General features: G+C 35.4%; 1 protein-coding gene across 6 annotated transcripts in view; it reads right to left on the bottom strand.

Moving 5' to 3' along the window:
* Positions 1–257: 257 nt before the first annotated feature.
* The window catches only part of LOC120781705, a 115,846-nt gene continuing 98,089 nt past the window's right edge, over positions 258–18,014 (bottom strand). For 3 of the 6 annotated variants that reach the window (XM_040113933.1, XM_040113934.1, XM_040113932.1), the window contains 7 exons: positions 13,839–13,993; positions 4,084–4,389; positions 3,586–3,704; positions 2,894–2,966; positions 2,065–2,811; positions 1,424–1,954; positions 258–626 (listed from right to left, as the gene is read on the bottom strand). In XM_040113933.1, coding sequence (XP_039969867.1) covers positions 513–626; positions 1,424–1,954; positions 2,065–2,811; positions 2,894–2,966; positions 3,586–3,704; positions 4,084–4,389; positions 13,839–13,993 — 2,045 coding nt within the window. In that variant the 3' untranslated portion in view covers positions 258–512. Of the gene's footprint in view, positions 627–1,423; positions 1,955–2,064; positions 2,812–2,893; positions 2,967–3,585; positions 3,705–4,083; positions 4,390–11,151; positions 11,324–13,838; positions 13,994–18,014 lie in introns of those variants that run through there. The other 3 variants (XM_040113935.1, XM_040113936.1, XM_040113937.1) reach the window with 2 other exon arrangements.

Here is an 18,014-nt window from a genome sequence, read left to right as displayed (position 1 = left end):
TCTCTCACATCGCATACATCAATGGATTTATTTAGAGAACACTTCGGTGAGCAAATAATTTCACACCGTTAGACTCTTTCTTATGGAGATATGTAAAGTCTAAAGTTTAAGCGGACAATCCTGCTTCAATTCACGCCTTGGAGCAAACATTTGTTCGAACGAGTCATTGAAAATTCGACTCAACGGATGGACCATTTGAGATGTAGCCGCGGCCAGCTTTTGATAGAGATAATCTTCAAAAATAAATGCCAAAGAATGGTCTTTCGAATGATAACAGATATTCTCCATTATATTTAAAGTTTGTGTGTTTTTTCTTTAAAAAAGTAAGGAACCTAGAATTGGAACACCCCTTACATATGTGAAAATAAATGTATGGTACAAAATAATATAAACAATAAAATTTGATGATACAAAATAAATGATATATGTATTTTCTAAAGTTCATACTGTCAATACAAATTTGAATTATTATCCAAAATATTTCTAGAAACTACCACTTTGATAAATAAAACCTAATAAATTTGCGCATCACTCAGACATTCAGCTTGTAGTTGCTTTCGTATAGCGCCCACTTGAGTTAGGGTATGAGAATTCTGAGTAATAATACACTTCTGTACGGCTGGCACCTAGAATATTATAATTCATACAAATTTCGTAAGCATGTATTACATTTAAATATCTTCATATTATACTATCGGGCAGGTTCTGGAATTCGAGTGAAAGTTGAAATTAAAATATATACACAAACGAGTGTGTTTGGGTTTGTTATTCTAAAAAACGAAAAAATTGTTTTCAAATTATTCAAAAAATAAAATGCATATGTTCATCAATATAATAATAAAAAATTAGTGCGTATATAGTATATTTGCAAAGATTGGAGATCAGCTAAATACAGAAAGAACTATTGGTTGCGGTTAATGTGAATAATATAGTGACCTCACCAGTAGCATTAGAAACTAATGAAACCTAATGAAAGCTTTGTAAATCGTACAAACCTGATAAAAAAAATAGGCTAAAGAAAACTTCTTTGGAAAAAGTAAATTACTAGTTTTTACCTTATTTAAACCTAAAATATTTTTTCTGGTAGATCATGTTACGGAAATTATTTTTAGTCGTGTTGGTTTCAATGAGGCAATACTTGGATCGGCTTTAGTATACCGTCCCAGAATTTCGGGAATAAAATGGGTTTGTTCGGATAGAGGAGATTCTTCAGATCAAGAATATATATAGTTATAGCCGCAGGAAGCTTGTAGTTTTCGATTTTAAAGTTGAAAATTACCTTTATTTTAATTACGTATTTTCTCGATATAAAATTAATTTTGCACTAAGTATATTTTTCACTTTTATATCCATGAATTACAGAACCTGCCTGTTCTACTCGTATATAATATAAACAATATGGATATATCTAAAGCTGCCATACCTCCCACTTCTGCTTGATACAATTGAGTTTCCGTGTTCTATGTGCTGTGTCCATTTCGGGACAATTTAATAATTGCTTTCTCGTCATTTTTGGCATTTCTCGTAGCAATGGCATCGACAAATAATGCTCCTCTTTCAGCATAATATCACGCCGCTTCAAGTTGGAATTGATTGTTTGTGTGCCAAAATGGCGAGATTCGCTTTTGCTACATTCTTTGTCTATCCGCAATCGGGCGACATCACCATAATTTTTCATGTATCGAGACAGATGCTTATCCGTTTCGTGGCGGACACCGTCAATGCACGAATTTTCGTCTTCATCTAAATAAAAACATTTTACTTCAATACTATCCAAATGAGGAACTTGTGGCTTCTCATCCCCCAAATTATCTTTAATTTGATGACATGGTGTATCTTTAGCAACGGTACCAATTAATGAACTGTTGTAACCATCTTCAGCAATGTTTGGGGTAGTATTTAAATTAAGTATGCGAAATGAATCCACGCCTTGCTTTAAATGGTTTTCTTCAATCTGTAATAATGAAGCATTTAACAAATAATAACTATTTAAAGGGTTGAAGAACAACAACAAGTTCTTTGTTTATTATAAATATTTACAAAACCTAAACAATTCATTCTCACCTGTTTATTAGCCTGCGTATCATTCGTATATATTCGGTCCGTATTCTGGCCCGTAGCAATTTTATTCCTGCATATATTACATAAATTACGTCTACAACGCATGCAAATATTAAGTTTACGATGACAGGCTCGGCAAACGGCTTTTTTTACAACGCAATTTTGACAAGCTATGTATATTCGTTCACATTTATGACAAACTAATACAAAACGGTATGTATATTTTTCCATGTCACTTTCATCAAACTGAAAACTTTCACTAGATCTACAATTCTCCCTTTCATATGTCCTGTCAATTCTTGAACTGTGTTTATCACAATAAATGACATTGTCTTTAACCTTTGATTGAACTTCTCCACGTTCTATTTCGTTTGTATAAAGTCGTTCTTGGCAATATAGACAACACCTTTCATAGCTCTTTAACGGTTCATCACATTTAGAGCAAATTTTTTCACTCAAGTGAAAACATTTTTTTTCAGCCAAATGTTTATCGGCATGAATTATATTAGTATACGAGCTCATACTGTTATAATGGTGGTTGTCTTGGCGAGTTGAATTAGTAAAGTATTTATAAACTTTATTTTTATTTACATCCCCCCTCTCATAGCATTTGCTATTTTTTAAACTTCCATTGCCAGTGTCCGCTGGGATTTCCCCTTTTTCGAAACTTTTGTTGTCAAATAGCATATTAGCATCATTTTCTAATTTAGCAAGAAGTTGAGATCTCATTAGCCGATTTTGCTTAGTATCCTTTCGAATTTTGTTGAGCACGGAATAAAAAGTAATAAAAACTGATGCAAATGCCAAGTCGAATAATTAATAATTTGTATACCTTTTCAGTGAAAATGTTTTTCTTCGCCAATTGTTCCTCCAAATGAATTGATTTAAGTTGCTCTTGTAAACGCCTTCAAATTATATGTAATTATAAATAGTGCATGAATATAATGTAAATATTAGTTGACAAAACACCTTCATCTATTAAAGTATACATAATGATGTCCGTTTTTCCAAATTGATATTTTTCAGACGGTCACCGAAGATTCAGTTTTGGCCTTGATAAAAATATTCCACGAAAATAAGCTCTTGTTTGTCAATTTTAACCGTACTATAATAATTTTACTTTTCGCATGAATTTAACATGGGATTTTTTGATCTTTTGCGTTAAAGCAAATAAACCTACGATTTCGAAAACATGATATCCTTATACAAAATTTAGCGCTAAACAAAAATTGTTTTTTTTTTCATGAAAACATTCTTTTAAAAGTTATACATAGTTAAAGTTATACATCAAATATATTAAGATTTTAAACAAGTGCTTTAAAAATTGTGTGTACTACTACCACACAGTAAAAAATTAACTTGGACATCTTGGTAACTTACACATACTTAGCAAAACAAGGATAGCAACTAAAGTGCATAATTTAAAAAAAAAAAATATTTTTTACACATATTTTTTGTTTTGTAATTGTCATAGTTATCAAATTCAACATATGGTGCTTGTTAAAATACCAGAATTACTATAACCTTGTTAAAGCTTCATCCTCTATACGTTCCTTTTCTCGTAAAAGTTGAACAGTACGCCTTTTTTCTACGATTTGTTCCATTAAGTCCCGTTGATACTCTTTTTTCCGATTTGTTTCAAGCTATAAAATTTTAGAAGTTTTAGTGTTTCATATTGAATAAATATAAATATGATCAAATATTATTATAATTAATTATTCAAGAACAGAAAAGAAGAGTGGAGATGCGTTTAAAATAAACTCAACTAAACAAAGACCCATACTGGGTTTTTAATAGATAAATTATCGTAAATCCATCTTGGACATTTAAGATGGTATATTTTGTACAGAAAATATTTTGAATATGGTTTCATAGGATATACGGAAATGGACTGAGGGGTGTCGTAATCCGATGGAATTAAAGGGCTAAATACTTTTATATCACTATTATTATCTGAACTTTATTTCGATTATTTCTACATTCAAAATTAAGAATATTTCAGAAACTAAAAAACATACCTACCTCTATATATTCACTATGGTCGGTGTAAATCTCTTCATTTGACGATAACGCTGTATGACTTAAGTCCCGAAGCAGTTTGTGACGAGTTGTATTTGGTCGTGAAGTCATATATGCCGTTGGTTGATAGTGAGGATTCGTTACTATAATTTCTATATCAGTCCTGTCGTTAGATAGTGTTGACGTTTTCAATGGCAGATTTTCAGCAGGTCGGGAGCAAGTTTTATTAAGAGATGGGTCCAGATAATTACTGGGAATAGACACGGGAGCAACAACACGTGTTTGATTCTGAGATGTTTGTGCCATCTCCTTAATGTTTTTTAGGAAAAATACAATATACCATTAACGTAAAAATATGTGTATAGAAATATAAAAAATAATACCTTATCTTCTATATATATAAAATTAAGTGGCAAAACTTCCTGTTCGCATACTCCTCCTATACGGTTTGCCCGATTTCAATGAAATTTTCAGAGGTGATTGGGGTCTGTTGGGAGGGTGCACATAAGAAATTTAATGTGTGTATCATTGCACGTTTTGCAAAAAAAAAGAAAAAAAAAAATGATACATCCCGCCTATACAAATTCTCATGAAATAATGGTTTGCCACAAGATTGGCAGTCCTGTCAAACGCCTTTTACTAATAAACAGAAACAACTGGCGGATGTTTACAATTAATAAAAAACATTGACATCGCATGTTGATCGTTTTTGCGTGTCATTCGTTCTTTCTATGGATGACTGTCAAGTTAACAAGACATACAAAACGTAAGTGTTCCGAATGCACTGAGTGTATCAAAAAAAATGTTTCAACATTGTGTGTATTTTTCTCAGATTTCAACGTGATTAACATTCTGCGTACAACACAAAGCAAGTGAGTATTGTTGTTGTTTCATATGTGATGCCATGCGGTTCGATTGTCGTTTGAAAATGCGCGGTGTGTGTAAAAAAAGTGTTTCAACATTGTGTGTTTTTTCCAGATTTAATTCCATCGATTTGCTACATTTATTCGAACCGATTTTGTGTTTTCCTGCTGACCGTGCAACACACACAAAGCAAGTGAGTATTGTTATTGTTTCGTAAGTGCTTCCATGCGGTTCGCAAATACACTGTTGGTGGGTCTTATTGCATATGCGTGTGTGGGTAAAATACATAGTTTAAGATGTAGTTTTAGGTTAATTTTTCCATTTTTATTTATATACTTCAAATATGCATATTTTTATTTATGTACTTCAAATATGCATACTCTAACACGACCACCGGGGACAACACTAACTACCTTTTTCGAGCTGTGTGAAAACGATAAATTTGCAAGAACATTGCTATATTCCGAAATACCACAATATTCCACTTGCAATCCATCATCGAAAACATTTCAACGACGAAAGCAAGGGGAGCGTGTTGACGGTTATCTAAATGTCCGTAAAACCGATGCCATAAGACACATTTACACCATCCTCCGAACAACGCCGAATGTTTCTATTTGCGTCTGCTATTAGTCAACGTGACCGGACCAAGATCATTTGATGATTTGAAAACTGTTGACGTTCAGTTGTGTGCGACGTATCGTGAAGCATGTCAGCAATTGCATTTGTTAGAAGATGATATGCATTGGGACACCGCACTTCATGACGCATCACTCACATCTCATCCAAAACAAATACGCGTACTATTCGCCATAATAATATCTACATGCCTTCGGTCAAATCCGCAATAACTGTGGAATAAGTAAAAAGACTGCATGACCGAGGACTTATTAATTTTGGCGCGTAATCGAGCATCGGACGCAGACTTGCTATATACATTACAAAAGTATAATTCTGCTTTGATATTGGTTGAAGATCTGTGCCTTACAATTGTGAATAAGGCATTAGCGCAACTTGGCATTACTGCGCCCAGTCATTGACCATGAGCTTCAACGTGAACAACAATACGATTGCAATGAATTGCGTGCTTTCATACAAGCTAACATTACCAAATTGAATATTCAGCAGAAAAATGCTTGTGATAAGATTATACGAGCGGTTGACAATAACGCCGGTGGATTCTACTTTCTTGATGCGCCCGGTGGTACAGGGAAAACGTTTCTGATCTCTTTGATTCTTGCTACTATACGGTCACAGCAGAAAATTGCGCTGGCAATTGCTTCATCAGGCATCGCTGCTACTCTACTTGGTAGCGGCCGAACAGCACATTCTGCGTTGAAATTACCGTTGAACATCCAAGTCGTTGAAACACCAACATGCAACATATCGAGGAATTCAACAATGGCAAAAGTTTTGCGAGGAGCTGGAATAGTTCTATGGGATGAGTGCCCAATGACTAACAAAAAGTCATTAGAAGCATTCAGTAGAACAATGCAAGATTTACGCCAAAAGCAACAAATTTTTGGCGGAGCATTAGTCTTATTATCCGGCGATTTTCGGCAAACTTTGTCAGTCATTCCTCGATCAACTCCTGCCGACGAAACGATGTCGATGTTTAAAATCGTCAGTTTTGTGAAGACATGTTCAAAGGCTGACTCTTACCATCAACATGCGAGTCCAATTGCAAAATGATCGATCCGCAGCGGCGTTTTCGAAGCAGTTGTTGGACCAATCGATGATACCGGTTTGATCACATTGCCGAACAACTTTTGTACACTTTTACAATCGAAAGTAGAATTGATTGAAAGTGTATTTCCGACTATTGTTCAACACTATCAACGCCACGATTATTTAAGTGAACGCGCAATATTGTCACCGAAAAATGTACACGTCAACGAAATCAATTTTGCCATTCAAGAAAAACTGCCAGGAGAAGCTACAACATATAACATATCACCCCGGTCTGCCACCGCATCGTTTGGTGCTTATTCATTTACGCGCCAGGTGGGAAAACCAAAAATGTTGTATACCAATATGTTTTATAAATGTTTTATAAATAAGTAACAGTTTTACAACAATAAATAAAACACAAAGTAAAAACCCTTAAGAGTTTTATTCGATTTAGGTGTAGCGAAACGCACAGGGTAACAGCTAGTATTTACATATATAAAATATACAAGCATATACTATCGTGAAATGACGAAAAAAACTGGTAAATGATTTTTCCCACATAAATTACTCAAATATATTTTCATATCTTTATACTCCTGCAACATGTTGCTACAGAGAAGGGGCGGATCCACGGGGGGAGGGGCAGGTGAACTACGGAGAACCATTGCCACGCCCACAAAAAGAAAACTTACTTAAGTTACTTATTTAAAAAGCGAAAAAGTCACTAAATTTTACATCCAGGTAGGTACAAGAAGGCTTTATAAGAGCCGATGTCAAAATTGGACATTGGGTGTGGCACCATCTACTTTTAGGTGAAATCACCTATCTCCGGATGTATTCGACCAATTTCAATAACATTACGTGTATACCGTTATTTGACATTACAGGGTTACAGTGAGAAAATGGGCGAAATCGAATTTCAATTATGGCCCCTTCCCATATAATACATATTAACATTCCATGCGATTATTTCACTTTCCAGTATATAGATCATGTATTCAAGGTTATATCGGGATACAACTTTGAATAAATAGTGCCCTTATGATAAGTCTAAAAATTATCACCATCATAAGCATTTAAGGCCCCATTTCTGAAAATGTTTACTTCAGTGCCTATGACTGACTTTTTACCAAACAGATCGGTCAATGTGTGAGATATAGTTTTACAATTCGGAGAAAATCCTTTTAGCGATATCTTATAGAGAAGGTTCAACGCGTTGCCAAATTTACGATGTTTAATTTTTTGGAGGGGTACTCTTTTCTATTAGTGAATTTCAACACAAAAATATTATTAACGGATTTCACCAGCATTTAATATGAAGGGGTCGAAAATAGCAGAATTGAGCATTTTCAGTGTTAAATGAGAAAAGTGATGCTAATTTAAATGTACGCTTACAGATTCGCATATTTACAATGCCTAAACGACTATGGATATCATTTATAGATTTTCCCTTATATTTGATATCAAAGCACATAAGTATGTATGTAAGTATATAAGTATGTATGTGCAATTTGACCCATTTAATGATGAATTCTGTTGAAATGTATAATAAAGTCATAGAAGTTTTGATAACATCTTAAAATACCATGTCATATGCATATAATTTCATATGTGTACATGTAAACATATTTTAAAAAACCGTACGCATAAAGTTCACATATTCACATATAAATTTGTCTACACAGAACTTTGTATGTAAATATAAGGTTGTCAAATATCTCCCTTCCGTTTTTTTGCTCTTTATTCAATGCTTTATAAAATATGTTACGGTGATCGGACTTAGTTCAAATATGCGCCGTTTTGTTCGTTAATCTGTTTCCATCTAGACGGCAACTTCATTCTACCCCCCTTCTTATTTGCGAAGAACTCTGTCAGCCACTTTTCACAAGCCTCTTTAACTTTACACCAACAAAGGCGTTCGCAAGGGACAGGAACAGGTGGTAATCATTTGACGCTATGTCCGGGCCATATGGTGGATGCGATAAAACCTCACATCCGAGCTCCCGTAGCTTCTGACGAGTCATCAACGAAGTGTGTGGTCTAGCGCTGTCCTGGTGGAACATTAGACCCTTCCTGTTGGCCAATTCTGGACGCTTTTGGTCGATCGCCTGCTTCAAGCGGTCCAGTTGTTCGCAGTAGATAGTAGAATTAAGCGTCTGGCCATATGGGAGCAGCTCATAGTGGATAATTCCCTTCCAATCCCACCAAACACACAGCAAAATCTTCCTGGCCGTCAATCCCGGCTTAGCCTCTGTTTGGCACGATTCACCGGAATTGTGTATGTGGTCCATTTTTCGTCGCAGTCACCATCCGCTTCAAAAATGGGTCGAGATTGTTCCATTTCAGCAGCATATCACAGGCGTTGATTCGGTCCAATTTTTTTTTTTTGCGTCAAATCATGCGACACCCAAACATCAAGCTTTTTCATGTATCTGCAGATGGTTTAAAATGGATTGATGACCAACTCTCATCTTTTGGGCGATGCCACGAGATGCCACATATCGGTCTAACTCGATGTTTTCCATGATTTGATCGGTATTCGTCGTCACAGGTCTTCCATGGTGTCGTTTTCACCCGCTCTGAATCGTCGAAACCATTCGACGTGATAGCGTTCTATCCCCCAAAACACCATTAATCTCACGGAGCGTTTCTCTAGCGGATTTGCCTTTAACGAAGGATAGCGCATTTTGGCATTAGTGAACTCCATGTTTACACGTCTATAACTGTTGAACGCAATATGCAAACTAATCATGCATAGCTTCGTTTTGTAGGTTTTGTCAAGACCTTTCCAAAGATGTATACATAGTATTGCCAGATACGAACAGCAGCGCTTTATACGTAGCCGCGAAATTCAAAAGACAAAAAGGCGGAAGGGAGATATTTGACAACCTAATATATACACCCATTGTTTCATACAAAACCTCCGTTGTCACGGACAACCAATGGCCGAACTTCCCGCTTTGTCAAAAAGTCAATGTGTCGAAGGACTGACGAGACGACAAAGCGTCACAACATTGTGTTGTTGGTAGAAAATCCAAGCTGGGCCGAAAAAAATAAACTAATCGCCGGCGATTGTCACCGCTTCCCTTGCCGCTGAAACAGCTTCGCCTACAAACCAGCGTAAATTTGTATGTTTATGTGAGAGCTTACATACATATCGACGCAGCTGCGTAAAAATATTTCAGAATTACAAAACATTTTTTACATTCCTTGACAAATACAGTCAATCCCGATTATGCTCCACAATAAAATATACAGATTTTTGTGGTTTGTTAAAAATAAAAATATAATCTGGTACATAAACGAGTGCGTATACTTAAGCGGGCGGTACTTAAAACAATAATTTCTATGTATTTCAAGAAACAAACCGTGAGAAGCAGCAAGATATAATATAGGCTGTTAAGAGTGATGAAGGAGGGATTTGATTTTCATTTGAGCGGAGTACTACTTAAGCGGGATTGACTGTACACATAAATCAGAGAATATTGAATATTTTCTTTGAAATATTTCTTGACTTGAAAATCGACAAATAAACTATGTTGTCAATTTTTTTCTAATATATTTTAATACATACATATATGTATAGGAGTATACGCAAATTTGCTCGTTGAATGTGCGCTTGCGTTTATGAATGAAAATTTTGTTGTTGTGTAATTTACTATAAATTTTGACGTCGGTAATTTGGCTGCCATATTGATTTCTGATGCTATTTCAGACGATTGTTGTTTTTGTAGAACAATATTTGTAATTTTTGCGGGTGACATATCTACATGTGAACGCTATAGTATGTTGTGTATGCATTATTTGTGTGGGAATGTCATACGCACATATTTACATGTGTACGTATATAAGTATGTATGATGATGTTTGAGATGTTTTTTTTTCTTGTAGAATAATATTTGAAGTTTTTGCGGTCGACATATTTACATGTGCATACAGATATGGGCTGCTTTCGTAAACGCAATATGCAAAGCATGCATGCATTGCATACTATTCGTAAACGTCACTGCAATAATTTAGACAAAGTATTGAATACATAAATGAATGACAACCCTATTTCATGCGCATGAGTTGTCAAAATGTGCATGACTTTTGTTTTACATGCATTGCAGTCCAAAATAAACGGCAAGAGTTGAAATGGATGGTTTGCCAATGAAGTAAGTAATTTTTATTGAAATATATATTTTTATTAGAATTTAATTGTTATTTCACGTAATTTTTCTTTGTAGTGATAAAAAGTGGACGCATGAGCGTAAAAAAATTGCTCATGTCAATAAGACTTCGCCATGAAAGTGACTACACCGCCAAAATAAAAAAAACGCAGCACAATTTGACAAACAATTCGACGGGAAATTCAAGAAGTGGACAATACATTTTCCCCTTCAGTGGATGAGATAACGCGCTGCTTCACCAATATGTTGGGGACGTATAGAAGAATAAAAAGAAGAAATGGAACGTCCGGTGAGTCTGCCACAAATTGGGACTTTTTTGATGAGATGGATGATGTTTATGGTACACGTAGCAGTATATCTGTACCTGATAACATGCTCGATTATTCTTTGGATCAACTAACTTATGATTTATCATCAAATGATACTCCGTCGCCTTCACCATCTGCACCATCATCAGAGTTCACCCAAGTAGTTGGAACTGCCCAAAAATGGAAGATAAATGAAGTCATTGAGTTCTTGGCCACCGAATCGGAAAAACAAGCCAAATTGTTAGAAGCACTGGTGGAGAGTGAGAAGGAAAGAGTAAACATTGAAAAGCAAAAAGTGCAGGAACTAAGATCCATACGAAATTTATATGACAAAATATTAGAACGTAATCTTAATACCTAATTTTTTAATGACTTAATTTAAGTTTTTTTTTTTTAAATATACAATGAATTTTTAAGTTTAACAAATGTACAAGCGTTTTGACAATGAATGTGATTTTAATTTTAATAAAACTAATCTATTCAATAAAGCAATAATAAATAGCTGTGTCTTAGTAAGGCTAATGTTCGATTGGGGGTGGGAGTGGTAGTGGAATTTGGCAAGGGAAGCGGATAGCAAAAGGCGCTGCAGGGAGGGAGGGGATTGAGGCGTCTTTGTAGCAGGTAAACAAGCCGGGATTACTAGTTTTATATCAAATTCATGTTTTATTACTTAAAAAACAGTTAATATTTCATTACGTATGCAGATAGTAAAGTGGCAATGGCGTCCCGTTTATTTTTGGCTTGTTCTCTCTGTCGACTTGTAGTTGGTAATTGTGAAAAGCTATTTTCGATATTAAATGGTTCAATGTGTTCTTCTTCACTTATGACGCAGGGTTCATCAGTCTCATTTTCGATAATAATATTATGAAGAATTATACAGGCCATCGTGATAGTTTTTGGTAAATGTGCATGTAGCACATCAATATATTTCAAAATACGGAATTTTTTTTTTTCAATATTCCAAATGCCTGTTCTATATGAACTCTTGTTGAGCATAAAATTTTGTTATATTGACTTCTTTAGGTGTTAAAAACCATTGTCTCTATAAGGTACCATTAGGAAGGTTTCCCGCGGATATGCGGAATCGCCTAATAAATGGTAACCGGAACAAATTTTTAATTCTCCCTTGACTATTCACTTTCTAATAGGACTCATTTCCCACATAGCAGCATCGTGGCATCGTCCGGGGCAGCCAATAAACACATCTATGAACTTAAGATGACTATCCACAATTGCCTAAACAAGTTCAATTAATTATAAATGAACAATTTTTAATAAAGCTTAACATTCTTACTTGGACAACAATTGAAAACTTCCCCTTCCTATTATAAAAACTAATACTGTCCTTAACTGGTTGTGAGATGGAAATGTGCGTACCATCTATACAACCTACGACATATGGGAACGGATGGCTGCGTTTAGCTGAAAATTCGTCACATTTTTGTTTTTGTTCTGCAACAGTATTTGGGAATTTTATGGCATCTTTTTTTAAGCTTCAAATTGTTTTTAGGGTTCTAATAAATAGTTTATTCGCCATATCGAATCTGTTGCTGACATCTCTAAATGATGTGTTGTTGCTAAGTTTCCATATAGTTGCGTACAGCGCTTTTTCCAACGAAACTCCATTACGACCAGTACACTTTGACACCCAGTATATGTAGTTTCAACATGTTCAGAAGAATCTAAACATTACAGATTAATATACATATAGTATATGTGTTACTAATTATTTAGTTGAAAGTCACCTTAAATGTTGATTTTTCCATTCGAAAATGAGAATGAAAAACATCATTCTGCATACCCGCAATGCTCTTTGAAAAGTTTTTAATTTTTAAAATTCGTCTTTTATTTTCACATCGGTAAGCTAAGACAGACAACCTCTGTTGGTTTTTTATAAAATTTTTAGCAATTGTTAAGCTATTACTACTACTTGTAGTTTCTGCCAAAGTAATCGTATTTCCTAATGTGCTCAATAATAAATCATCCATTTTTGTAAACACAAAAAAATTATTTATTAACACAACTAACTCTAACAGCTGTAGACAATGCACATGGGCATTCGTAAACGTCATATAAATACATTGCATATTTTCGTAAAGCAGGGTTGCAATGCATAAATGCATGGCATGGCATGGGCATCTGTTTTAAAAATGCTTTGTATATTGCGTTTACGAAAGCAGCCATGTATACATGTAGATTTGTGTATGAATTATTTGTGTGGCAATGTCATACGCACATATGTATGTGTGCATGTACACTTAGAGCAGCGCGCGAGTTAAGGAATGTATTCCTTATAATAGTAACAAACATCAAATCAACCTTTTGTTTCAGTAAACAGAATGCAGAAACCTTGAGATGGAACAATTGAAATACACTATCACTACAACAAACAATCCTAAACAAACAAGTATCAAAACAACATTGAGTTTGAATACCACAACAACCTTATCAAAGCAAATGTATCTAGGCAAACAATATAAGTATATGTAAACAAACCTAAACAAATAATACAATCTGTAGTTTTTCTAAACTATCAACTAGTAATAAGTAAACATACTAGTTAGTATAAATAGAAGTAAGAAACATGTAATAAGTATGTACTTACGTACATATTTGCAGGATAGATGCGTATGAAAGTTTTAAATGATAAAAGGGGTGGTTTACATATATTATTATTGTATTATATGTATTAAGTTTTTATAGTAGAGAATATTTCATATATACAGCATATAAGTTAACGTACCACTTGTGGCTGGCCAATTTTGTATGCTGGGTTACGCCAAGAATAGCGGCGTCGATACTTGTATGCTGGGTTGCGTAACGCAATGCGCTTCACAACAGCTCTCGCAGAGCGTAAAACTGCATACCACTTAGCAGCAGCAAGACACCAACTCAAAGCTGTGTAACGGGACATGATCAAAGAAGAAGAATTGGACAGCGGCAAAAAGACAAAAAGGCAAAAGAAAAATCATTATAGAACTGAACGGCGAAGGTGACGAGTTAAATCGTCATAGTACATACATTTAATTTAACATACATTTAACGGCACACATTCAATTAATTGGTCTTACCGATGTAATAAATAAATTTAATTTGTATAACAGATAAACATATTTAATTGGCGCCCAACTCGTGGCAAAAGGACCATAAAATCCTGATAAGCTGCCCAACTCGTGGTAAAAGGACCATCAAATCCCGAGGAGCTGCCTAACTTGTAGCAAATAAAAGGATCATAGGACCCTGAAAAGCTGCCTAACTCTATGAACAGAGGACCATAGTACCTGGGAAAAGGATCATCAAAATCCGAATAATATAAAATAAATAAAACATGTAAGTGATTTTTCAAATTATGTTCAAAGTGGATTAAATTTTCATAACAAAAGTAAGGTTAGGTTGTGGAAAACAGAAAACCAAAAACGTGTAAAAGAAAATTTTTGAATCGAAGCACGTGGTTATAAAGTACACGTTTTGCGTTAAATTACATTTACTAATAATATCTTGAATTTGTTAAGCTTAAAGAGTTTGAAATAAAATTTTTGTTATTTCGATATATTCCATAAAATTAAGTGAATTTGCCACAAAGTCTTAGTTTTTTTTTTCTCGGCTTTAAAGGAATATTGGAAATCTTCCTGAAATAGAGAATATTAAACAAAAAGGTTATTGTACCTTCGTCTTTTTGATATTTAAATTGAATCTTCTAAACTTCTTTTGTGGAAATTGTCTTGTGTTGGTGATTTCGTGTTCCTTCTAGTTAAGTCTTTTTCGATAATCAGAAGTATTTCTAGTTATATTAATTGTTCTTAGCTTTTTATGTGCTGATTTTTTTCTTTTGGAGCAAATTTCCCTTATCAAAGATTTTAAAACAAAAGTTGTAAAATGAGTGTCAGTAGAGAGCAGGTGCTGCAAATCGTTAACGAGACCAACGAGCGCACTAAGTTGGAACTGGTAGAACAGATTCGTCAGTTAACTTTGGCAGTTAATGGCTTGCAGTTACCTAGCGTCGAACCAGACCTGCCGATTGCGATAAACCCATTAATTGAAGACAATGCAAGTTTAGATTTGATTAAGTATTTGCCGGAAATCAAGGGTGATTTCGCTTCGTACCCGGGTTGGCGTAGTGCCGCGCATTTTGCCATGACTTATTATAAGGAGGGTTCGGAGAAGTATTATATTGCCATGGGCATTTTTAGGAATAAGATTATCGAATCTGCTAACTCCACTCTTGCGTCCCTTAACACTATTTTGAATTTCAACGCAAGACTTGACCAGACTTATTCAGATAAAAGACCACTATATGTACTAGAGAATGAGTTGAGTATTTTAAGGCAGGACAATTTACCTATCACTGATTACTATAATAGGGTAGACAAAAAGTTATCCTTGATAATAAATAAACAAGTTATGACCCACAACGGTAACAATGAGCTCATAGCAGCTTTAAATGAACGCGCTAGGGAGAATGCATTACGCGTTCTCATATCTGGTCTCCGAAGACCGTTATGCGATATCTTATTCTCTGCAAGACCCAAGGACCTCCCATCAGCCTTGGCGGTTGCACAAGAGCTGCGAACCAGTCATAGGCGTTATGAATTCGCAGAGGCTTTTGCAGTGGGTAACGCAAATAAATTTCTTCGGCCAAGACCATTATTGCACCACTATCAGCCAATAGAGACCAGAAACCAGAACTTAAATAACCCAACCCCAATGGAAGTTGATAACGGTTCAAGCTTCCATAGGCAGCGTAATAATTTCCAAAATTTCCCTTTTCAACATTCTCATTCTCCTAAATATACTACGAACACACAAAATCCAAACCTTACCCCGCTCGTGCCGTTTAAACGTGCCAATGACCGATTATCTTCTGACCGTTCACCGTTTCGTAAGGTATAGAAGGTTAACTTGATGCCAGAAGTAGGGCCATCTCTGATTGATGACGAATATCAAAACTATGAGGACGATTATAACGAAAATGTCAGAGATCACTATAATTATGATGAGGATGATGTCACATCAGATTATAGTGATCAAATCAATTATTTAAACTAGAATCGCTCCTGCCGTTCATAACAAAAAAAGGCAAAAACGGTCAGGAGCTTCGCATTCTGATTGACACTGGTACGTCAAAAAACTACATTAAGCCATTATCATTTCTTGAGGGAATTAAACCCTTGGAAAAGAGTTTTAGGCTAAAATCGATAAACGGCGAAAATATCATTAATAAAAATGTCAAATAAACATTTTAGAAAATACCTCAACGTTTTATTTGTTGTCGAACATAAGCACGTTTGACGGTATAATAGGGTACGATTTTCTAAAACATATCAATGCAAAAATTGACACAGTTGGAGGCTATTTATTTTATCGTAACGGTAAGGCTAAATTACGCTTTCTTTCATGTGATCACGTAAATCTAATTACTATAGAGGAAGATTCAGTACCAGTAAAAGTTCAATCACAATTCCGTAAGATTATAAGTAAAATGTTAACGCTTTTGCTGATCCAGACAGGAAATTGCCATACAATACAAGAATCCAGGCCCGTATCCGTACAACTACAAATGATCCAATTTACAGTAAAAGCTATCCCTACCCCATATCAGTAGCTCCATTTATTAACAATGAGATTAAATTACTACTTAGAGACGGTATCATTCGGGAATCTTGTTCGCCTTACTATTCACCCGTGCACGTTGTATCTAAAAAAGGTGTAGATGAGAATGGAAAGCCCAACTTGCGTATGGTAATTGATTTTAGAAAAATCAATGAAAAAATGATTCCTGACCGATACCCTATACCAGATACGTCTGTAATATTAGCTAACCTTGGAAATTCGAAGTTTTTCACAACTTTAGATTTAAAATCCGGCTTCCACCAAATCATAATGTGTGAACGGGACAGACAAAAAACAGCCTTTAATATTAATAATGGGAAATATGAATTCTGTCGGTTACCGTTTGGCCTAAGAAATGCGCCCAGCATATTTCAAAGGACTATCGACGACGTCCTATGCGAAGTGATAGGGAAATTCTGCCACGTTTATGTGGACGACATCATCATATATTCTCCAAATGAAGAATTGCATTTGGAGCACATCGACCGTATTCTGCAAAAGCTTGCAAATGCTGGAATGAGGGTGTCACCGGAAAAGTCTAAATTTTTCAAAACGGAAGTAGAGTTTCTAGGGTTCCTTGTTACTGAAAAAGGCATAAGAACCTCCCCAGATAAGGTGCACGACATCATGAACTATGAAACCCCAAGAACACTGCGTGCCTTACGTTCATTCCTCGGTTTGTCCGGCTATTATCGACGCTTTGTGAAAGATTATGCCTCCATTGTTAAGCCCTTAACTCTTCACCTCCGCGGTGCAAACGGTCAGATAGGTAGGAAAAACTCGACTCAAACAGAAATCAATCTTCACTCCGAATCACTACGTGCATTTGAAAAGATCAAGCGCATATTAGCATCTGAGGATGTTTTACTCCAATATCCTGACTATAAGGAACCATTTGAGCTTACGATCGATGCCTCTTCTAAAGCACTGGGCGCGGTTTTATCACAATCCGGTCGCCCGATAACTATGATTTCGCGAACGCTTTCGGCAAGTGAAGAAAATTATGCTGTCAACGAGCGTGAATTACTTGCTATTGTGTGGGCGTTGAAAAAACTTCGCCATTATTTGTACGGAGTACAGCATATCAAAATTTTTACTGACCACCAGCCGCTTATATTTGCGATGTCAGAGAAAAATCCGAACAGCAAACTGAAGAGATGGCGGGCATTTATTGAGGAATTTTCACCTCAATTTCATTATAAGCCTGGAAGTGAAAATATCGTGGCTGATGCGCTTTCAAGACAGTTTTCTCATAACCTAACTGACACCGCGTCTGTCGAAACACTGCATAGTGAGGTATCATCAACTA

Source organism: Bactrocera tryoni, unplaced genomic scaffold (genome assembly GCF_016617805.1).
Source record: "Bactrocera tryoni isolate S06 unplaced genomic scaffold, CSIRO_BtryS06_freeze2 scaffold_7, whole genome shotgun sequence".
Taxonomy (NCBI): domain Eukaryota; kingdom Metazoa; phylum Arthropoda; class Insecta; order Diptera; family Tephritidae; genus Bactrocera; species Bactrocera tryoni.
This window is presented reverse-complemented; position numbering and strand designations above follow the sequence as displayed.